At 35.1% G+C, this 25,008-nt stretch overlaps 1 protein-coding gene across 8 annotated transcripts in view; it reads right to left on the bottom strand.

Annotated features, from left to right (window-relative positions):
- LOC110372419 (latrophilin Cirl) overlaps positions 1-25,008 on the bottom strand; it is a 278,727-nt gene that overhangs the window by 99,418 nt on the left and 154,301 nt on the right. For all 8 annotated transcript variants that reach the window (XM_049849402.2, XM_049849401.2, XM_049849403.2 and 5 more), the window contains one exon: positions 9,941-10,297. In XM_049849402.2, the coding sequence (XP_049705359.2) occupies positions 9,941-10,220 (280 nt within the window). In that variant the 5' untranslated portion in view covers positions 10,221-10,297. The remainder of the gene's footprint in view (positions 1-9,940; positions 10,298-25,008) is intronic.

The raw sequence follows: 25,008 nt of genomic DNA on the forward strand, positions 1-25,008 counted from the left end.
CGAGAAAAATCTTCATAATTAATACCCGTTACCTGTCAAATATCTAACTGAAGTTTAAGATGAGATATTAGGCTTAAGAGCTGAAACGTGTATGCTATTTCAGACGAGACCTACAGTCTGACGTTGGTTCGTCGAGAAGTACGTGTAATGTTTTATTGAAGAAGTTATTTTTGGTCGTAGGTGATCATATATGATTTGTAATATGGTTGGCTATTTGTTGGTGAAGAAAGAAAGTGTTAGTTATTTACATTGTCTAGTTTGCTGTGGTATAAATATCTCTTCTATCCTACTGGTTATTTATACTAATATTATAAAGCTGAAGAGATTGTTTGTTTGTTTGTTTGAACGCGCTAATGTCAGGAACTACTGATCCGATTTGAAAAATTCTTTCAGTGTTAGATAGCAAATTTATCGAGGAAGGCTATAGGCTACTTTTATCCGGGTTCGTGCAGAGGTTTCCACGGGATGCGGGTGAAACCGCTGGCAGAAGCTAGTATGAAATAAGGCACTTCGATTTTGTTCTCGATTGACAGATTATGTTTGGCATTGGTCCTTTCAACACATAACAAGTCAGTCAATTATTTCAAAAAACACTTATACCAACCAACAAACAGAGTGTCATCGAAAATCAGTCCTTCAACACCAAATTAACACTTCTCCGATCTTTCATTTAAATAACAAAGGATCAATAGCGAACTCAAACAAAACGAATCAATTCAACTTCGAAAATTTCGAAACTCGCAAAAATTTCGCAGAGAATCTAAATCCATAGGAAATAATGGCGTTGAAGTTAAAACTAACTATTTAACAATAACCAACACGATACGGTGAACAATAACAAGCCGGTTACTGGAAACGCCTAAACATTGTAAAAGTTTGGCATTTTCGACCGATCCATTACGATCGTACCAACGTGTTCTGGCGCAAGCACAGAGTAGTTGACAGACAGAGGTTTCGTGTATTATTCAATTGATTTTGTGTTGCTATTTGTAGAGTTAAAAGTGATTTAAAATATTGTTTGTGTCTCCAGTACTGTATTTTTAAGTATTGAAGGATATTGAAATAATTCACTAGGCACATATATGTAGAAACTCAAAATAATATATCCAGTTACTTTGTTATTTTGTGCCATTAGTTAAAATTCTGTCCCATTTTTTTTTTAAATCCGACGTCTATAAATTACTCTGACATTAATTAAGACACATTTTCTAACCACGCGAAATTTTTTCACCACCTTCACTGCCACCTCTGAAATACATTAGTCTGTGCACTCCCAAATAAAATGTGTGTATCCCAATAATGTTGATAATACGGCACCGTGTGAACTAACACACGGCGCGAACTCGACACAAAACGAATTAAACCTTTGATACCACTAATGTACTCCATTTATGTTTAATTATAATCTGAGCGTGATTAATCAGGAGGATTTTAATTAGAATCGTTTTTACCGGCGTGAAAAATGATAGGTTTGGGGAGTATTGAATGGAGCGTGAGTTTCATTGTTTAAAGGATAAAATCTAGGTACATTGGTTTTCAACTCTTCATGGGCTTTAGGCTGAAACACTTGGTATTAACATATGTAATAGTATGATTATTTCAACCACTATAATTTACTTTTCGACGCTATCTATTTACTTACTTATGTACTTTGATAAATAATCTACCCAATTCTGCATTTGAAAATATGTACTTAGTTATGCGAAAGGACTTGGCATACATTTAGTACCTATACCTAAGCTATAATGAATAAGTATTATAGTAAGTAACACTAGCATTACCAAAAGTACCAATAGGACTATTTAAATGAACATAAAACTTTTGACCAATATTCTCATAACCCTCCCGGTGCCGCGGCTAAAAAATTTAGTTTTAGGTACTAACCCTCCCCTGAGGGTGATTCCCGTATCGTCCGAGATCGGTTGGGTACAAAAGTACCCGCGAGTGGGGTAACCATAGATTGTATGGGGTAACTCCTGCTTTACGATTATGGCACAAGTTTTGTGTTTAATTTATTGCGGTTAGTAATTTTTTTAATTGGGCACGTGGCGAGAAATCGTTATGCTCCTTTTTTGAGTTTAGAGGTGTTGAATTGGAAATTCAATTAGATGATAGTCGAGGGTTGAACATTAAGAATCATTTTGAAAAGTAGTAGGCTACATTATATCCATATGGACAGCAGCCACATTTAAGTGCTGACTAACTCCCGGTTAACAGCTGTTTCTAACTAAACCGCTTAACTCAAATTATCCGTAGCAAAATGTTCAATACCTAACCAAAAAGAACCCCAAAAACGCCAAAACCAACACTCAAACATATTACCAATTACGAAAGAAAAATAAACAAATGGAAAAAGCCAAAGCTCCCGTCCACGTGAACGGTGTGAAGTGGACAACAAACGTTGTTGAAAAAGGCAGCGATCGCTCCCGACGGGGTCGTTGCAAGAAACAGCGTATCGGGGGGAAATGAGAATTGTGCGAAATGGGAACATACCTATATGTATAGAACTGACCACAGACACGCTAGTATATGGAGAGAAGAAAAGTAAAAAAAGAAGTAAGTACCTAAAAAATTGATGACATTTTAGAGTGTGAAATGCTTTTCTAAATTCGGACAAATGTGTTATTTTTAGATGACTTTCATATTCATATGGCCGTTTGAAGGAGTCCATAGTTATCATGTCCAGTTTCAATTTTATTATGTATCTTATGTTTTATTATCATGTATCTTGTGTTTTTCATTGCCCGAATGTCAAAAAGGGTTATGTGTTTTTATTTTATATTTGTAAGAAGTTAGACAAGTGCCTCACTAACGCATTATATTGTATCTGTAATGTTAGTGATAAGGTTGATAAATAAATAAGTAAATCAATAAATGTCTTTTTCTCAACTCGGTTATGATAGCAAGATTCACCCTCACAATTCTCTTCCAAGTAAAATTAAGACTACCAACTAAGTTAATAGATTTTAATGCTAAAGACGATAATATATAACGAAACTACTATTTTGTTAATGAAGCAATTAAGCTTGAAGGTAATCCAGACAACGCAGATATAATAGATCCTATTGCAGCAATTAGTGAAAGATCACCCTATATTCGACATATAAGAGATACTTCAGTAACCGGACTGCCTCGTTGGTCTAGTGGTCGCAAACGCGGCTGCTGTGCAGGAGATCTCGGGTTCGATTCCCGGGTCGGGCCGAAATAGCTTTGTGGGTTTTCTTAAACTTTCACAAAGTGCATCGGAGAGCACGTAAATGTCGGTCCTGCGCCTGATCTTTACCCGGTCGTGTCGGATTGCCGTCCCATCGGGTTATGAGAGCGAAGGAATAGGGAGCCGATCTCCTTAAATGAGAACAGCCGCCGTGGTCGAAATCAGCCGTGGACGCCATTATAATTCAATAACCGACAAAATGTGACCGCATAATTTCCCAATCAGAGAAAACAAACCTCGCGGTCATGAAACCGCCAAAAAACATTTAATTCGTTCATAAAAATCGGAAAATTCATTAAAAAGCCTTCTGAATACCGATGACCGTTAATATATAAGAACCAGTGAGCCGAGAATTCGTTCATATCCAATGTACCGAAAAGATCTCACAATGAAAATTCACTTTAGCTCCTATTACTAATGCTACTCAAACTCCTAATTTGCGTTTTTAGGGTTCCGTACCCAAAGGGTAAAACGGGACCCTATTGTTTTCGCTTCTCTGTCCGTCCGTCCATCTGTCACCAGGCTGTATCTCATGAACCATGATAGTTAGAAAGCTGAAATTTTCACAGATAATGTATTTCTGCAATAACAACAAATACTAAAAACTAGAATAAAATAAATATTTTGGAGGGCTCCTATACAACAAACGTGATTTTTTGTTCATTTTCTAAATAATGGTACGGAACCCTTCGTGTGCGATTCCGACTCGCACTTGGCCGGTTTTTTTTTCATAATTGAATGTTATCACAATGAATGCCAGAGGAATTTTCTTCACAAAAATTATGTCCTAGTTTAAGAAATTTTTCTTCCACAATTACTTGTTGAGTTTAAACGAGAATGACTCCTAAAGCTTAGCCATTAAGCTTCAAACTTGATTGTGGAGTATCGTAATGTGATTGTATCAAGAAAGTATTTTTTTACTGTCCTTAATAATTATGCTTTTTTGTAATGTTTGTTTTTATTTGTAGGTACGGATTCCTTGGATAGATTGTTAGCTACTTTATATTCTTGTTTGTTCTTGTTTATTAAATCTTTGTTCATATTGTAACGTGATGAGGGATTTTCTGAGATTTTTTTCTCTCTGCTGTTATAACCAATATTCCATTCAGCGTCTTCTCCTTTTCTTTAACTACAAAAACATTATGTATGTTATTGCAAATTATATGTCTCTCCTTTCAATCAATATTTGCAAATGTAAAAGCATTTACACTGCAAAGTTGACAAGATGCTTTCACTACAATTCTCAAGAACAAACAATTTTAACAAATTCTTAGTAAAACAATGAGAGTGGCAAAGTAACTTGAAACACTAAAAATTCAAACAAGATAGTCTATAGAAAGTTGAAAAGCCTTAAAAAAATGTTAGCCATATCATATATGACGTCATCAAAACCTGACCCGCGCAACCACATCGAAAACAATAGACCGTTTTTTTCAAACAACAAAAAAAGAGCGAAATTTCAAAACAGGTGTAATATTTCACAATGTCCCTCCTATTATTGTGGCAATTGTCATGCAAATAGTAAAAACAAAAAACGTAAAAAAAGCATGGAAATAGAATGGGGTCACTATGCAATAGTTGACTCCGTTGACCATCTGTTAGGGACAGACGAATGAATTTTGAAAACGGACGTTGCGATATGCTGTACGGCCATTATCCGTAATACTATGTGAATAGAAAAATACAAAAGAAAATTTGAAATCCCCATAAATGATGATGATGAAACTACAATTTGTTTGTCTGTTTTGTTCAAGTGGTTGAAAATCTGAACTAATTTATATGTTTTGTATGCAGATAGATGCTACGTAATTTAGCGTTCCTACCGAAATGCGGAGGAACTCGTCATGGTATAGTTATCGGCACGAATCTTGAGCTCTAACCTACATCTGCGCAGAAGTGATTTATTAGCAAAAAGCCAATCCCGAGTGACGGCTATAACGCGATGCACTGCGGGCCAATCACCGCTTTACTCCGCCCCCGCGCCTCACTTCATACCACAAAAGGTACGCAATAAATTACTTCTGCGCAGTTGAAGGTCAGCGCTCAAGATTCGTGCCGATGATTATAAGGTGGTCACCTTGCCAAGAGTACCTAGCTTAACCCTATGATGACAGCTGTCACTAAGCAAGCTTTTCATAACCCTAATCGCGTAACAAAAGTTACTAGTTCTAACCTAAAAATCTACATTATTTTTACGATATAACTGTACTATAAAGTTCATAGTTTTCTTTTGTCAGCACATAAAGCAAGGCGTTCCTCTCAGTTGATTTTTACGACTCCCACGGAAAGATGAACATTACGATATTTATATATTATTTTCACTATTTTTTTATCCTCAATATATACGAAAAAATCTGTAAGTAATGCTTTCTGAATGCCCCAGTTATATAACTATGTGTTTGCACCATTTAATTTTACGATTGAGTTTTTCTTCGGCAAAAATCGTTCGCCTATTTCTTGTTCAACTTACTCTCAAAAGTAATGAAGTGAAAAATACTGCTAAATGGACAAGCTCGTTTCCGCTAAATATTTAAACAAAGCTTAGTCACAATAAAAGTCTAAGTCTAAGTATATCTTGGCTTGGTATATCAATGGCTGATAAAAAGGTGAAGGAAAACATCTTAAGGAAACCTGGACTATATAGTCTGAAATCACCAACCCGCTTTGAGCAAGCGTGGTGATTAATGCTCATTTCTTCTCCATGTGAGAGGAGGCCGCAGCCCAGCAGTGTGACGATAAAAAGGCTGTAACAGTAACAGTAGTCACAATAAAAAGATTTCATCTGAAATCAACATGAAATACAAACTCAAAGAGATTAAAATCAGCAGAATTAATTCGCAGCTAGACATGAAAATCACATTATACAGTCTGGGTTTTCACCTCGGAAAACGGTTCAGTAATTCCGGAGGTAGAAACGTGTAGACGGGCAGAGCTGTGATAATTCAGTGATAAACGAACAGAGGGCTCTTTCATTAGCGTTGATTGTACGGACGAATCAGGATTTTCTTTGCTTCTATTTTTATTAGACTTTTAAAAAAAGTGTCGCTTCCTTCCTAATATGTATGTATGGATCATAAAGCAGAAGTTATGATTGAGGTTTATAATCTTCGAAGAAGAATTTAAACTTTGTAACAATATTGTATTTGTACACATATTGATTATTAAATCTAACTTAATAAGAGATGATATTCACATATAAAATCTTTTCTTGCAGTTTGATTGACAAACATCTTAAATAATTAGAAGTCCAAGTCCCATCTTTATTTCGAAGGTTTTTAATAACAAAATCTTTATTATTTCTAGTAACTGATTTTGCTCACAATTTTGGCGTAACCAAAACATGTTTACATCCAGTGCTCTCGAGATTGGTTTCCGAAACTCATCTTTGAGAGCAATATTTGCTATGTCAGGCTGGATCCTCAGTCTTACTCGCAAATATTATGCCAACACATGAAACCCGGCTGTCTTTATTAACGTTTTCCATTTACTTCCAAGAATAGAAATAGAATTACTTAAAATCGCATTTTGATATCTCCAACCCGAACCGCGGTAAGCTGATTAAATATGCGTGGCAAATAAGGAACATTAAAATCCACATTTTCTGCATAATCGAATGGAACTCGAAAATCGATAGGAAAGGAAAAATGTAAGAGAAAACATCCCATTACAGTGAGAGAACTCATTGTATCGACACATAATCTCGTTAAAGGCACATTTGGAAAATGAAAACTTAGCTCATAAAACAGATATTGTTTTTTTTTCTAAACGGATACGGGGTAAACAAGAAAAATGGTTTCCTAAATGAAGACGAAAGGGATTCAACGCGAATTGTATAAAAGCAAGCCTGTGAAAAGTGACAAAAATGATATTGGACAACGCCAGTCGCCACCCAGATTTGCTCCGCGTTTTTTTTTCCTAATAAAAGCAGGCTTTGTGTTGGCTTAGAGCGAAGTTCATAATTCTGATCTTCTTACCAATATAGTAGCCGAAAGCGTTAGGTATTTGGACCTTCGTTAGGTCAAGTTATTGAAAGCTTTTTTGTGTGAAAAAGAAAGATTTTCGAAGTACAAAAGAAAGTTATTTTTCTCGAGAATTCTTTCAACTTGTTAAACTAAGTGCAAAGAGCAAAAATAACTATAGAAACTTGAGAGAAGATAACAAGATTATTATGTAGCTAATCTCTAAGGAATTTATTTTCAAAACATTTATACGTTTAATTATTGCAAGACTCGTTGGTAGTCTCATTGGTGCCATGCTAAAACTACTTCATTACACGAAGTAACAAAGTTAGTAAATTTTATGTGCCCTAGATATGAACTGGCAAAGTTGACCCACTGAAGTTTCATAACTACTTAAACGCAGTGAAAACATCGTGGGAACCGCATTTCCATATCAATCCTGCGACGTTTGGCGACACGACCGCCCGCGACTACTCCCAAAGCTAAATGACTGTAAGAATCCATCCCAGTTTCAATTTATCACCGAGAGATGGCGTTGAATGTATGAATGAATTGAAAGTTAGATTACACAATTTAAATTCCCCCTTCATGCAAAATAGGGATGGAAAGATGAGGTCTGGGGGGTGTAGAATACATTATACTAGAGAAAGCTGGAGGGGAGGTTGAAATATTTACCTCGCGGGAGTTTGGAAGTGTGTGCGTCGAAGCGAAGCGAAATCTTAATGGATTATGGTATGATTGGACCACTCGGCTTACCTGCAGATATTTTGCAAGTCTTTTTTCCACAATCCGCCTGTAGATTGGTTTCTATAGAGTATTAAACGTGTTCCGACGCAATGGGACCTTTTTTATTCGTCCCTTTGAATCGTGGCGAGCAATTAGGGAAAATAACAATTTAATTTTTTTTAGGCGATGTCTGCAGCTAATCCAATTTGCTTCGTATTTTTTTTGTATCCGATCGGCTTTGCCAACGAATCGATTAGTGGAATGAACGTTCCGAATTTTGAAAGGGTTGTTAATATTTTTGTATTTGGATACAATTTTAATAATGTATTTATCACTGCGACGTTTTCCGAATTCCACATTTTTACTGTTTGGTGAATCGAGATATGGACCTATTCTCTTCTCAGTTAGTCATTTAGATAGCGTTAAAATATCATAGAAGGACCTTAACTTAGCTAAACTAAGACAATAAACTTGTTCTAGTTAGCAAATGTTTTCTATATACTTAGTAGAGAGCAGTTTCTAACTATCGACATGTTGTTATATTAGGAACTATATTGTTATTGTTTCTTAGAGTTAGCTGGGTAAGCTGAGGAACGGTTTCATGCCTTTCATTTCAATTATGTTTTAAATATTTGTCATTTGAACATCTTTGGCAGTCGTTACGGGTAGTCAGAAGCTAGTAAGTTAGACATCCAGTCTACCTACGGTACTGGGATACCTGGGTAACTAGGTTGAGAAGGTCAGATAGGCAGTCACTCCTGAAGATAGAGCCTGACTCCAACGTAGTTGAGAAAAGGCTAGGCAGATGATGAGATGATGATGTTTCAAATATTTAAATTATTGTAAGGTACCATGTTTTCTTTTCTCCTAAAATGTGCTGCGCCAATCAAAGTCCATAGTTTTGCTGGTATATTTACTTTATGTTCCTACCTAATAATTAATAGTGCGTATACGAATATTCAGAAACCAAAAACCCCGCTTAGCCGTTTTTCCGAGAATTCAGTAATTAGTATTGTCTAAACATGTTAATTATGACTTAGTCATATGAGGTAAATCTTTTGTTTCCTAAGTGAGTGAAGTCGGGTTTTTTTCTACGTGCTGAATTACTCATTTCTTTTCTTTGGTTTTAATTTCATTTGCACTTGTATATGACTAAGGATGTTAGTCAATGTTTGTAGTTCATGTTAATTGTCAGAATTTGTGGTTTAAAAGGTTAAGTTGCGGTATTTTTATTGTTGTCTTTATTTTGACTTTCCATGTAAATCGTACCTGGGATTCTGGGTTCTGTTGATGAACAATTGTAATGTAAAGTAAGCCTTATTACTACGTTATTAGGTACTATTATCATCTATCCTATTTTCCTAGATTATTAAGCTGATGTATATCAGTTCCATAGATTCTGGTATATAGGGACATCTTTCTTACCGGCTGTAACTCCCATAGGATTAGAATTACATTACACAAATGACTCGCAAAAAAAACTGATTTTTGCACCCAAAAATACTTCGTTTTCCTTGCGCGAACAAAACATCTTTTTACGTTAATTCTATTGAAAAAACCGAAGTGCGTATTTATAGTAGTTTGCCTTTATTGTCAATTGATCGATTTTGATACAGTAATTTGATTCGCTATAGGAGGTAGGCACGCTTCTAATAAGTTTTTTAATGTATATGATTTTAGACTATGGTATGTGTCATTGACGCTAATGCTTCCATTATGAAATATCATTTTATTGGTTTCTTTTTGGTGTTTTTATATATTAATTTATCTATAATTTTGCTGTTTTTGTTGTTTGATTTTTGTCATGATCATACGCTCATACGCTCGGAATTAAGATGATCTTAATTCATAATATCCAATTGGCGCGTCTGCGATATTATGGTGGAAAAACTTCTTCTAAAGTTACATACTTATTATTCTTCACGAGTGTATACTATTGAAAACAACGGTGCTAGATAGGTGTAAATGGAAGGAGCTGCACCGACAAGAGCTGGGCTCTTAAAATGATGATGAAAAAGTAAAGAAACAAAATGGAACTCACCTGAACTCCTGGCGTGTACATTATCAACAACCACAAACACTATTAACAAAATGATAGTTTTAATCCTACTAAAGCACCAACCACGTAAACTTTCACTCACTACACTAATTCTTTTCCTATTATTGTCATAACTATTACTGCTAATCCTCCCTTTTAACCCTCTTCTTTTATATCCTCTGTCTTCTAGAAGATATTTGAGGTCTTGTAGACTCTTCTTTTTTGTAGTGATCGGGTTTCCAGAGGGTTCTGGTATCGGGTCCAGGTTTGGATGATCAAACATGGTTGGGTGTGGTTGGTTGTTTTTACAGTAATTGTTGTTGATTGTGGTCAAATTCCGGGTTCATCTTGGGTTTGCATCTGTAACAAAGAAAAGGGTGTTATTAGTAAAGTTTATTAGAGCTTAAGTTAAGATTTAACATAGATAATAAAAATACAAGGAGATTCTCTTTGTAGATATTTAGTTAAATGATGTAGTCTCGTCTATTTGTTACTTATTTGGGAAGAAAGATTATCTCAAAGTTTGACAAGTCTTCTTGCTCTTATTAAGTGAGCTTGGTTTTAATCACCTAGCTAGCTTTATTAGCAACATGCTATTTAAAAGCGACAGGATTTTTCGAAAGAGTTACCGTGACCTGATACATGAAGTGCTCTAGAAGGAACGATGTGAATCAGCGGACATTTTTATGATATATCTCACATACCAAAAACATGGTCTTGTTCTTACATACATAGCTTGTACAGCAAAATTGCATAAAATAATAACTATTTATGTTAAGAAAGAAAAAACATAAAATCTGCATCATAAAATAAACTTACACATTGCTGCGTGTGGATAGTAAAAAACATTAATTGCAAGACCACGCGTTGAAAGTTACATCCATGTGTTAATTTAATACTTTATGTGCGCTCATCAAGTACATTATTATCTTGCACACAGCTTTGCATGAGATTCTTTCAGGATTAACGATTTACCTTAACATTCCTTTGACTAAGTTATTATTGGTAAGAACCCAATTAATTCTTTTGAGTTTGTTTTTGAATTGATCTGAACAGTTATGTATCTTTTATACACTCCTTACTAATACCTAATACTTTTAAATGCAAAAGTATACTAATTGCCTGCTTGAAAGTAACTCTGTCTTTCGCACTTTCACGCCAAAACTACTGAACTGTCTAGTCTAGAGCCTGAGAACATAAATAAATACATAAGTAGGCTAGGTACTTTTTACCCGGTTGAGAGAAGTGGTTCTCCCGGGACGTAGGCAAAACCGCAGGGACTGCTAGTCTACTTAACAGTAACATATACATATGTAGTGGCCATGAAATCTAACCGCTGAATAAAGAAAGGCTTACTAGGGTTTGCAGAAATGAAATTTCGCTAGATGACTCATCAAAAAGGAAACCACGGTGACTCACGTTTACCTACTCATCAATAATAAAGAAGATAATGAGAAATTTTAACAAAAGACACACGGTTAAGCTCAAGTCAACTAGCATAAAACCTATGATGGATAGCATAAAAATATATTATAAAGCACTTTAGTACAAATTTAAAAGCTTTCGCACAAAACCCATATATGTACCTATAATAAAATCTTTATTATATTAAGAAAATGCAGCACTATTTTTATGTTCAATTTAACACATCTATTATAGCAGAAACTTCATAAAATATGGCCTGCAAGACTATTAGACGAAGGCGCGATGATTGGTGATCCATTATTTTTTATAGGCCGCCATTTTCCAAAGCAACATGGAAACACCCACACGTAAACAGTTCACAAACACCTAAACAAAAACACTAACAACTTAATAGGGTAAACGCACCAACAATCGGCCGCCAATAAATTTCTTACACAAAATAAAAACAGGACAGAATTATTGGGACGAAAATAAGCACGAAACGGGAATGTTGCTGACAATCTAATAAGCAATTCATCAAGGGATGTGACAGTATGTGTTATCGCACGACGTAAGCCTGGTGAGGGGCAGGATGGAGCCAGGGGGCGTATGCAGTGCAGCCACCTGCGGCCCAATGACGAAGATAAAGTCTGAGCAAGATGAACTTGTTTCTTAAAGCCGGATTAGCAACTGGACAAGTCTAGTCTTCCTAATGAGTGGGTTTTCTCTTTGTCAAGTTTTTCGATAACGAAGGGATTATTTTTTTTCACGTCTCAGTTGAACTCTTGAACACGTTTCAGGAGGTACTAAATTGGATAAGATTCTGTTATTGCTTAGTTACAACGTGCTTACTTAGTGGAAAATTTGCGTCTGAGAAGTTTCTAAGTGAAGTCTTGAGATTTATTGCCCTTTCCTATGTTCACGAAAGAGAGTGTCGAGGTGTTTGTACTTATATGGTATTCAATGATTTAGTACCATGTTTTCTAAAGCTGTAAATGTGCCTTTTAAGTTCAATATGTCCTCTAATACGGAAATTGAATGCCGCCGCCTGTAAACGTTTCGAACACTCGAAACGTTTACTATAATTTTACTATAAAACTCTGACGTTTCAGATTCAAATGCATATATATTTACATTCATTGAGATTTTGCATGATTATAGTCAGTAACACATGTGAAATTATGTCAAAAAATACATAAATTATTACAACACTAACACCAACTAAGCTGGTTTCATTCTAAAGTTAGACCATAACAGAACCGACCACAAAACAAACAGCTCCCCTTCCATACTTAAATAACTATCGTCCATATATCTCTCGGCCAGTAAAACGTGAAATTCCGAACTGTTTACACACAAAACAATGCACAGCCGAACTGCAAGCCGGCTCAGGTGTGCCAATCCTGGTTCAAAGCTACCTCATTAATCTTCCTTGCCCTTGCCTAGCCAGTCCTGCGGTAACGGATAATGGAATACTACGGCTCGGAAGGTATTCGAAAATTTTGGAAGCCATGATTGGAATTGGCGAAAAATATCCATTAGAAATTGTAGACGATAAAACAGGTATCCAAGATGAAGCAAATACTAGTAGTAAAACTCCTGGAAAAGATCATTAATCTAGTCTAGATAATGAAGCAGAAATACTAGATCTGTCGGTCGTATATTTAGAATCTGAGTCTTAATATCCTGCATAAGTTATGGTAAGTGAAACTATGATGCCCCTAAGCGAAGTTATTATCATTGCTTTCAATGTTACAGAATTGAAAGCCAACAAATTATCGCTGGGCTATTTAAGATATTGCCAACTCAAATCCGCCGCTGGCTTTGCCGTTCAGTCGGTAAATAAAACGAGCGTGATAATAATGACAACTGATCTTCATCTACTTACAAAAATGTTCTTATCACTTAAGCTTATTAGAATATCTTATTAGGAAGATTGAACAAATATTTGCCAAAAAGTATTTCCAAACATCAAATAAAAAAGTATATTAAAAAGGATAATAACTACAAAAGGGTTGGAATAAGGGTTAATGTCATCATTACACACCATTACAGCAAAATAAAGGGAATAGCCGATCACGGGATCAATGAGGCAGAGACGAGAATAATTCTCACGTCTCAACGATATTTCTATGCTTAACGACGGGAGGAAATTCGTTCGGACTTGTCCGACAGGAGAGGTCCGTAGATCGTAACTGAAAATTGTTTTAGCCCCCCGGGACAAGCTAAAAGTTCAGGTGGACCCACCCTGAGATCTTTCACAGGTGCTATCATGAGTTATTGTCCAATTGTACACGTTTTATTAGAAAAGAGAATTTTATTGGTTTCGGTACGAGTTTTCTTCGATGCTCTTGGGAAGTTACTACGAGTTTATCAATTGCCTTTGTTTATTTTTTCCTTGCAGAATTAAACTATTAGGATGATTTTTTTGCAATATTAATAATGTTGGTGTACATTTTACAGTGTTTTAATTAAAAATATAATGAACATGTTACACAACTTTTTCATTCCAGCCAATAAAGTTGGTGAAAAATATATTTTCATAATTCTGTACTCCACCATCTGGGTTTGTTAGCTCGTTTGAATTTAAAATCATCACATTTTTCTCAACTTTAATTAAATTAAAATACAATGCAAAAATTTTAAATCCAGCTCAACGAGGTTGTTGCGGATCGAATTAAATTTGAATAAGTGGCTTCAGACAGGTCTGAAACGCTGAGAAGAAATATAAACAGTCATTTATCGTAACAATCCTGAGGTCCATTCCTCTTTAGCCCTCTGGAGGGAGGTCGAGCTCAGGTGCGGGGGTGAATGCTGCCCCCTCTTGACTGATTGTTTGTTTTGCCATTCCCGGTTTCACAGTTTGTTTTGTAAAGGAATTTGCAGTTGCAGCGGAGTCGGGACTAAAAACTCAACGGGTCATCAATTTTGGTGTAAGTGTTGCTAAGATGTCTCTGTTAAGGATTGTGGAAATTGTTTAGTGGTTGTTAGAAACACTGTTGGACGGTTTTGGTGTTGTTTTGCTTGTTATCGTTGTTAAGTGGCTTAATGCGAGCTGCAACAATGCAAGGCATTTGTAAGTCCGGCACACAACCTTGTTGGAACCTGAGGCGGAAACTAAATATAGAGTAAGACTTTACACAACTTTTTGCGTCAAAGATTAATTTTAAAGATAAACTAGCTCAAGAACTAAAAACACTATAAATAACAAGAAACTAATATAGCAATAGGAAACGGTCTTCACATAAAAACGAATATTAAAAACAGCATAAAGAATATGGCTGCTCATTTTTCACGCATGCAATTAAACGTATTTAATAACAGTCTAGATGGTCAGTTATTCTTTAAAAGGAACGTTGGTTATGTCCCATCTAAATTTAGAAATGGCCTGAGTGGTATGGTCAGTGCATTCCTAGGTGTAGCGGTCGAAGCTTCTAGAGACAAGCGAGATTATATGATAGATCCCAGTCATTTTAAAGGCTCTGGTCATGAAGATAATGAGAAATATAAAGTAAGAGAGGCAAAATAGGTATGTTTCTAACAATCTAAAACAAATACTGCAATAAAGGGAAGGCTTGACAACATTAATAAACGAATAATAGTAAACCTAAAAAAACTGTATCATAAATCTAAAATTCAACCACAGCAATTTTCATTCACTACCATTAGTATTCACACCATCAAACCTTTTAGGTCAAGTATCTCTCTATCGACGATCTATTTTAAAAGATCGCATCAGCGAAGTCTTTAAACCACACCCGATCTAACCAGCGTTCCATTGCAGGCGGGGTTAAAATTTCATAGCCTTAAACAGGTCGGGCCTACTCCTATCCTGTTTAAGCTTAGTAGGCACAAGTGCTTAAAAGAAATTGTCTATTTAAAGAGGAAGTTATTATTGCACAACTGGTGTTAGAGAAATGGTTTCATGTAATATTTTATCGTCTGTTTTTTCTTTATCGATTTGATGTTGAAATATATTATTGGTATTTATGTGAGTGATAACCAAGATTCGCTTATGTACATACATAGTTCTCATTATATGAAAATTTCAAACCTGTATCTGCGGATTAAATAAATGTCATATTGCAAAACCTTCTCTTATATTTTACATTAAACAGACAGCAACAAAATCAAATAGCAATGGAACAATTTCGTTAGAAATATTGGCATATTCAAGTTGGCAATATTAAGCGTTCGGTGGCATACTCCCGATTTCCCTAAGTGCGATAAGGATCTAGAATCTAGACCATTTCCCGTCCATTTCTGTACATCGGAGCTACGAAGGAAATAGACTACCGTGGTTTGAGTATTATATTCGGTTTCATGATATAATGCTAAGATAACATCACGCTTATTTCCTAAGTTAGAAGTATCAAGCTGCTGACGAAAATGAGGAATGATCAGGATCAATGCAGATCTCAGACTCAGACCAAGACCAATGATGTATGTCGGTAAATTATTGTTACTGTATGTAGTAGGTATAATAATAGGCATATTAATAATGGACCTGCACGATTATAGTAGGCATGGCTCATTAGCGTAATTGGACCTATTAAATGTGATACATTATGATGCTGTTGGCATATTAAGGCTATGGAGTACGTTACAAAAAAATTGGGAATAATTTGATTATCAAAGATATCCCTAGAACTACCAGAGACGTCTATAATGAAATATTTAAAAGCCTAAAACGTACTGAATGATATTCATCGAACTATTCAGTAAGGTGAGACCCCCAGTTGTCGGCCTCGTAACTCCACGTCGACTACAATTTGGCGAATGCATTCACCACTAAATCGCCGTTCAACTATTGAAGGCGCTGTGAAAATTTCATACGCTAAGTGCCTGTTCGCGTGGTGTCTCGTTAAGGAAACTCTGCCACACGTTGGCCTTAAATCCCTCTTAGCATAAAAGGTCATAAGTTTAAGAGTGGCTTATAAACTTTCGAAGTTATTGATTGTCTTAGGATTAAGTTGAGCTTAAGATCTAGTTGTAATCCAAAATTGTTTCCTTTGGCATCAAAATTTTAAGTTGCGTCGCCGTCAACAGGTTTAGAAATTTCTTATCTTATATTTTTTAACAAATTGGAAGTATTCCTAATTTCAAAGGAGGCTTCTTAATATATAAGTCTCCTTCAAAATTTCTAATCTCGTCTTATGTTGAAGCTTATCTTCAGAAGCCAGTGCGGTATCTTTAATTAGCACAGACAGACGTAGTTTATTCATCTCAGCTGAATGCATTTCTAGTGTTCGTATATCGACTAAAGCCTTCAGAGAATATGCAGTAATTTCAGAACTCCCATTTATAAAGCTCTCAAGTGGTTTCTGACAGCATCTAAATCTGTTTATCTAGATAGAGAATTATGATATATGCAGTAAAATGCTTCCACAAAGTCCAAATAAATCAAAACATTATAATTCGTAAATGTGCCATTAAATCCGAATATCAAATGAAATCGGTACTATAAATTATTTTTTCTCATTGAAATGAATTTTACCGGGACGTTATCGAGATTAAAACGGAATGAATCGGACCGGGTAGATTAATGACAGTCCTAGAGTGTAAGGTTCTCCGCTTACAGTTACCGTGGATGATAAGCATTATACATCAGCCGCTTTAAATATGGCCTCAACCTGCTTTACGAATACAGACCTTAATTCCTTCACACTAAGTGCAGATTCCACTGCATTTAAACTTCTTTTATTACCTTTTCAACAGCTTCAGTTCATTATAAAGTGGACTCACATGACATAGCTTTAAAGTTGACATTTGTGTTACTTGCATTTTACTTTCCAATTTTTATACTGCATCTAGTACTCGCATATGCTTGATTTATAACCGTCTTTGAAATATTATCGTTAGTGTATTCATCAATCTAATTTTAGAGCGACTTTAAGTAGTTTTTATCTATATTGTGTTTGACCCTTGTTTTATTGTATCATTAAAATTTGTTTTAGATCCAGATAGTATTATTTATTACCCAAATAGTTAGACTTGAAATCCATTCATTATTTAGTAAGTAAAGATTACATAAGAACTAAGTATGATATCACCTTTGAAGACCACAAAAACATTAATTAGGTTAGGCAGTTGACCGAATTCTAAGCTAATGAATACCGAAAAAAGCATAATTAAACTTATCCTTACAAATTTCCACAAACAAAACACTAACGGCACTCATAATGCCCACATTAAAACAAACCTTTTTAACCTTAACAAATTCAACATTAACTACGAACAAACGAAGAGAAAATAAAAGCTAGACTCATTAACGGTCGCAAAACTAATAGGTTTTGATGGGAAAGCGAGCAAAAACGCCAACAATCCCTGAGCTATATAATAGTGCATGATTTATAACAACGCCCTCTGTCGGTGGCAAGTGAATTGTAAAATGGAACACCTGACTAGACTTGCGTGATGACAATTGATGATTTTCTTTTGTTTTGGTTATTGAATGAACTGTGTTTTAGTTTAGTCATTAGGGTTGTGTGAAGAGTGAATCATGTTGTGTTGTTACATGTATGTAAAAGTGGTGATATTTTTAAGCTAAGGGAACGTAGATTTTGTCTAGCTGGACATTTCTGTTGAAGAAGTCATCTAAGTATGTTGTCACATGGAACTATAGTAGAGTCTTTTGGGCATAAAATTTAATTTAGTTATGCTTTTATTTCTTCATCGCTAGTTCGCGTTAGCACGTATGCTTGCTTAGATGAGTCAACAAACCATAACAGAAAACATAACAAATATCACACGAAACTAAAACTAAAAAATAACATCACAACGGCAAGCCGTAAACCACGAAAAATTTCATGGCACTGTGATAAAAACTAAAATTCATATTTCTGCATCACACTAAACCGCAGTTGTACTAAAACTTTATGCTACACGAACATACAAATAAACATAAACAATAAATTGTTCGTATAGTAAAAACTGGTTCGGTGTGACGTGGAGAAATGCGGTGCTCGGGTGAAACACACCTGGGGCTGGACGGACAACAATTGTGCCGTTTACCTTAGCGCTGTTGGTCATTTGAGGAACGTTGACGGAAATGGGATTTGTGAAAATATAATCGACGTATTTAGTGCGGATGGCAATTGGGACTTTTACCTTAGTAGTGTTTTTGTGATGCTAGATTGTTTTTTTAATTGTTTTTTAGTTATAATTAAAATATTGAATATTGTGGTATTCATACATACATGCCACACATACCTACGATATATGTATGTAATAGTAACGCAATAGTTTTAAATGATCATTTAATTTTTAACAGCGAAGTAACATTAATTAATTATTACTTTATGAATAGCCCCAGCTAAATGAATCCCATTTACAAGAAAACAAAAATGACTTCGCAGAACTACAGTAAACTTAATAACATTGCCGGAAAAGGGACCAAAAATCTTCTTAAATCATAAAACGTCTACGTGGGCAAAACCGAAACCATACAATATAATATCTATGACTTACGAAAAAAAAAATATTATATATATAGGAACTTCTTTCTAGAGAAATATTTGATTCATTTAAATATGTATAAAGCTGCCACATCAAACGGGTATCATTTTCTTGGGTGAAAGCATTACGCGGGTACAGTCGATATTTTGCGGGACTATAGGACCGCGGGACGGTTGAAAAACATTTGATTTTGGAAAAAGGTTATTTTTGATGCTGTTGTGGTATGAGTTTTTGGTAGAAGGACGAATTTAGAAAATGTTGTTATGGAGGATTCTAATGATCAGGATTTAGATATTAAACAATCATGACGTTATTATAAAAAAGGCAAATAGACGTATCTTAAACACGTGTCAAACATCTGTTTAACTTTTTTCTATTGACACCATCCGGATTACAAAATTTAAACATTGTGTTTTTTTTTTATTGTTTTAAAAGCTACTAATTATCATTTTTAGTGACAAATTCTTGATTAGAGCCCCTTTATAAAATCGTAATATTATTCGCGACATTAACAAGTACATGTAACGTGTACAATCATCAACTGAAAAAGACAGCCCACCCTCAAAATATGATCAGTAACCAAATACTTACTTATAAGTAAATCCCCAAGTTTTACAATCAACCAATATTGATGGGACAAACGACAAACTTCTATCGTAAGCTTTATAGGCAAATAAGCTTATGTACTCATCAAAGAGATTTTATCGAACAGAACGACAAATTTTCTAACAATTCACTTCTATTGGGTGAAGGATAAAAGAAATAATTTAGGTAGGTTGGTAGGTACATTATTTTTTTTTTTTTGTTACGAACAAAAATGGCGACATACATTTTCTTCCGTTTATTGGTTTTGCAGGAAATTGTTCGGAGAAAAGCTAAGGGTATGTGAGGATCTTGTGAAATGATGATGTAGGCGTTTTGAAGGTAACAAGTTTTGTATCTAATATTATATTGGTGGTATGTTTGATCTTTTACAGTTACGAAATCATGTTATTGTAGTTAAAGACGTTATATACTTCAACGCAATTACGTAAGTTATTTTTGTATGAAAAGCGCTTAGAATACACCGTACTTAAGACCGTTTCCAATATACTCTGTCGATTTGGTTACTAAAGATAGCAATATAACATTGCTAGTACGGAGCTTAATATAAAATCCTATCTCCAGTTATCAAATCAAAAGATAGATAGAAAATAGGAAACCGCCGTTAGATTAAACATGAAAAAAAGCGTAGAAACGATTCAGCAAAGGTGAAAACAAACAGTTCCACGAACATACAAGTAAACTGAAGTTATGTATGCTTTTATATTGAAAAACCGGCCAACTGCGAGTCGGAATCGCACGAAGGGTTCCGTACCATTATTTATAAAATGAGCAAAAAAATCACGTTTGCTGTGTGGGAGTCCCACAAAATATTTATTTGATTCTAGTTTTCAGTATTTGTTGGTATAGCGGCAACAGAAATACATCATCTGTGAAAATTTCAACTCTCTTACTATTACGGTCCATAAGATATAGCCTGCTGACAGACCGACGGACAGACGGACGGACGGACCGACGGACGGACGGACGGACGGACGGACGGACGGACGGACGGACGGACGGACGGACGGACGGACGGACGGACGGACAGACGGGCAGACGGGCAGACGGACAGACGGACAGACGGACGGATGGACGGACGGACGGACAGAGGAGCAAAAAAAATAAGGTCCCGCTTTACCCTTTGGGTACGGAACCCTAAAACATGTCTGTTTGCGCTTTCGGAGACACACATAAAGCATTGAATAGGTACGTTTGTATGTATATTAAGTTTGTTTTTTTCTACACGATGTTTGTCTGTTGGTATATTTGTTGAACAGTGTTAATAAAATCGTTGCATATGAGAGCGATATGGTTAAATGAATTACACACGACTTTTCTGAATTTACATAGAATTTTACAAGATTCGTATTTCGACGGTAATTGTAGATGTAAATAAATATAATATTTTTAGATTCTGAGAAACTTTTTATAATTAACAAGAATAGTGCCAAAACATTACGTAAGCAATTTATTCGACTCCTAAGCATTATATTTAATGAAGACCAATGGCCGAATTAAAAACGCCCTCGAAAAGGACAAATGTTCAAATAAGACTTAGGATAATAAAGCCTGAGACCTAATTTACACTCTTAACACGTTTTTATATTCGTCAAAGAATACGAGTAACAACACACTGCAAACTTTTAGTCGGCCGATAGTTTGTTTGAGCTCATAAATCAGTATGAAGATGAATGGTTCTACGCAGGTTCATCATCCTCCGAACCTTTTTCCCGACTATGTTGGGGTCGGCTTCCAGTCTAACCGGGTGTAGCTGAGTACCAGTGCTTTACAAGGAGCGATTGCCCTATCTGAACTCCTCAACCCAGTTACCCGGGCAACCCAATACATCGTGGTTAGACGAATGGTCCTACGCAAGATCAGGTATTTATATGTTTAAGATACATTGAAGACATTGATTGGAATCAGGAAAGGTATTCTTTATAAAACAATTGCCAATCATCGGGCCGACTGTTTCGTCTGCAGTGTGTGGCTACTGTAAGTCTAGCAAAGATGTAAATTTTTGAGTTACAGCTTTATCTTAACGGGCCTAATTCAAAAAGCTGCATCTGAGAATAAGTGCCAGACATATTAATTCAGAATTTTAAGCCTAAATCTTTATTATAAGGATTAAACTGAGTGTTTTTTTAAGACAAGTCTGATGCTGATCAAGAAGCTTAAGTTAAGAATAATATTTATTTACGATTTTGATGAAATAGATCAAAATGCTATTTTAATAAATATAAATAGACTTTCTCACGTAACCCTGCTTACACTATGCAAGAATAATCGTATTCTTATTAAGTCTGAAAACGATACTTACTCAAAGCTATAACTTACTTCTTACTTAAAACAATACTATAGTATGAGAAATCAACCAAAAGTTAAAACTATAGTTTACTAAAAAAACTTCCTCGAATACACAACAAACCAAACACAACTGAACTTCTCTTTTTAAACCTTTTGTTAACCATTTCAATACGACTCACAAATCACTAACCAAAAATTCAACCAGCATTCTTATTTAGGAGCTACAATTGAAATTCTCTCGCTAAACTTTTGCAGTACCTATATTCTTTGAAAACTGAACATATATAGGTAGAGGTACGTTCTTTTCCAGTATTTCTTGAAAACTGAGCACACTCGCGTTATCTGAGTGTAATGTATTCGCATCCCAGTTGCACTAGGAATTTATTTCAGTTTGCTTTTATTTATTGAGAATCGTTTGCAGGTAAGGCTCCTAAAACTGGTATTTCCGAGCAAGTAATTTACGTTCAGTATTCATTACGATCTTTGTACGATTTTGTTGGGTGCGCAAATTATGCCGCTTTGTTTCAATCGGTTTGCAGTTTGTTTTCAATTTGGGATAGACCAATTTAGTTTTTGAGTCATTTTTTGATACGGTTCCTAAGATAGGCGCTTTAGTCGTTGATTCCAAGTCAACTTAGGTTCATATTACGAAACAACTTTATATATAGGAACCTATATTTATCAGGAGATTGCGTGTACATTCGTGCACAAGTGCTGTTTAAAACTTAACACGAGTACAGCCGCCCCAGTTCTCAGAATACAATATCAACAGACATCTGTTACTCGCAAGAATTATTAAAATAAACTCGCAGCTAAATTAACACGATTTAGAGCGGTATAAAGCTAATACAACATTAACAAACTCAATAAGTAATAGGCAATCTTCACACGTCACGATCAAGCACTTGTGTTCACGACTGTCTCAAGTCAAATAAGGAACAAAGTACCTCGCAGCGCCGCGTAAATTAGAAAGGTAAGTACCAACAAAACCGATTTAGTTTTCAAGCAAAACTCACCTTTAAGAGCCAACGTAGGGTAATAAATTCTGCGTTAACGTCTCACGTTCAACGTAAGCAACGGTTGCTTTATAGAAGAAAAAAAAGGTAAAATAAACGATTTGTAACACCCTCGACAGTGTTCGAAAATTTTTACGCGAATATAAAAGTTCATTCGGTACTTCGCGAATAACGTTTTGTGTTCAGAATATGGCGTTTAAAAAGCATGAATTCGCTCTTTGAGTAGCACTTCAGTAGTTGTGATCAGTCGATAAATTAGTGATGTGCTCTTTGGTCGTTAGTCGATTATCGGATTATCGAATCGACAAAAGAATGATCGATCATGAATCATTGTTTTAGTCTCAGTAAGGATAAACTCACACTTCAGCTAACAAAGATTATTTCGCAACAAAACTTTCATTTATTTTCTATTATAATCGGTAACAAGTTCTACCATACCTCACCTACTTAAAAATTTGCAAAATTCATTAATTCTTTGAAATGTTTCATAAAGCGATCCCCTGATGGCAAACTTTTACTTACACAAGTCGTTTAATAACGTAACGTGCAGTTTTTATCGCTACAAAGTTTACTTACAAAATAAACTTTGCAATTATTATTATAAAAATCTTTCTTCGAAGTCTGTTAGGCAATTTTTGAGTTCGAATGGCACGGTTTGATCGATCTTGGTAAAGTTACTAATTCTATTTAGAAACATTTTTATACATAACTATTTAATATTGCTACATTTCGTAGATTTTAGGAGACGATAGTCGCATCATGTCAGATACTATTAAATCGCACTATATTAGCAGAGCAATTACTTTGATTTTATTCAAAGCAAGTACATTTTAAGGGCAGGAAATTATTCTTTGAATTTTCACCTTATATTAATGAAACAGAGTTTCGATTTTTATCGATACTATCGATTATAAATCAACGTACCTGTCACATCACTAAAGTTATACAAAATGTGTGTTAAAGTCGAAACAATGAAAAGTTATGAAGAGTGTGCAGGTGACATTAATCCTTATTCGCCATTTTGTTAAGACTGAAAGGGTTACACACCCCTTGTCAAATATACATACATTCTATGCTTATATTTATGAACTCATAAAGATCCCTTTTTAATAGGGCTAGGTGTGTTATAAATAGGTGAAAATATTTAGATTGGTGGTAGATAAAATGTTGATATATTTTACGGTTCATATAATCACAAATACCCACGATTAGGTATCATTATTATTTCCACTGAATTATTTTCTATGCTAAACTTTAGCCACTTTCAAGCATAAAACAAAAACATAACGAAAAATGGCGTCAAACAAAGCTGACAAGAAACATTGAAATACAAAAATAACATTCGCGTTTCATCCCTGTAACTTCATAGAATACCGTAATGACAGCCCTAACATGACAATTCCATTCGCCCAGGGTTGTCACTCATTAGCATATGTACATAAAGAGTCGCTCATTGGCTGTCCCCGCCATGTTTGAATTGCAGAAATTCCAGCCGCCATTTTATTAATTAAAAACTCCCGCGCTTTTTCACTTTTGCCACAATTATTGTTCGTGGAGTTATCTTAATGTGTGCGCCGTAGATTTTACTGGCTGACAACTTTTTTTGTTTATAATGTTTTTAATTTTTGGGTTTTTTTTAGGTGTCGCTCAATTCACGTTCTTTATATTGGACGCTCAGTGAGAAAATTAAATAGTTGTGTCTCTTCTCTAAATGGACTATCATGAAGAAATATATATTTAAGATCTTTGTAGCAGTACAAATACCTAGCTTGTGGCAGAATAGCATTGAAACTATGGTAACCTCCACTCTAAGCACGATTACTTTTGACAACAACGCTGACGAAACATACCTATTAATAAATTGCCTATTATTATAATCTTCTCTAAAGTTTAAAGTTTTTTTTATAGCCTAGTCATGTCGCCATCTTGTGGGAACATAATACTCGTGGGTGGTCTATATCGCATTATGTTGGTTATTACACTATTAAGTAAACTTCTAATGGCAAACGTTTAAAACTACGAAATTAGTTTCTTTGTCAAAGTAATGTTAAAGATTTATAGGCTGTATTAACTGTACTATATCTGGCACAAAACAGTTTTATGTCAGAAATAGAATTTATTTTTTACGTTCGAAATTTGAATGGCTCAAGTTCGATTTTTGAACCGTAATTCGAATACTTGAAGTTGCATTCCATTTTTAAATAAGACCAGCATTTATCTGATGATAATATATTTTTAAAATAAGAACATAAGTAATAGAGATGTGACGAAAAATAACGTATTCCACGGCCGTTTTGCGTC

Source organism: Helicoverpa armigera, chromosome 26, assembly GCF_030705265.1.
Source record: "Helicoverpa armigera isolate CAAS_96S chromosome 26, ASM3070526v1, whole genome shotgun sequence".
NCBI lineage: Eukaryota > Metazoa > Arthropoda > Insecta > Lepidoptera > Noctuidae > Helicoverpa > Helicoverpa armigera.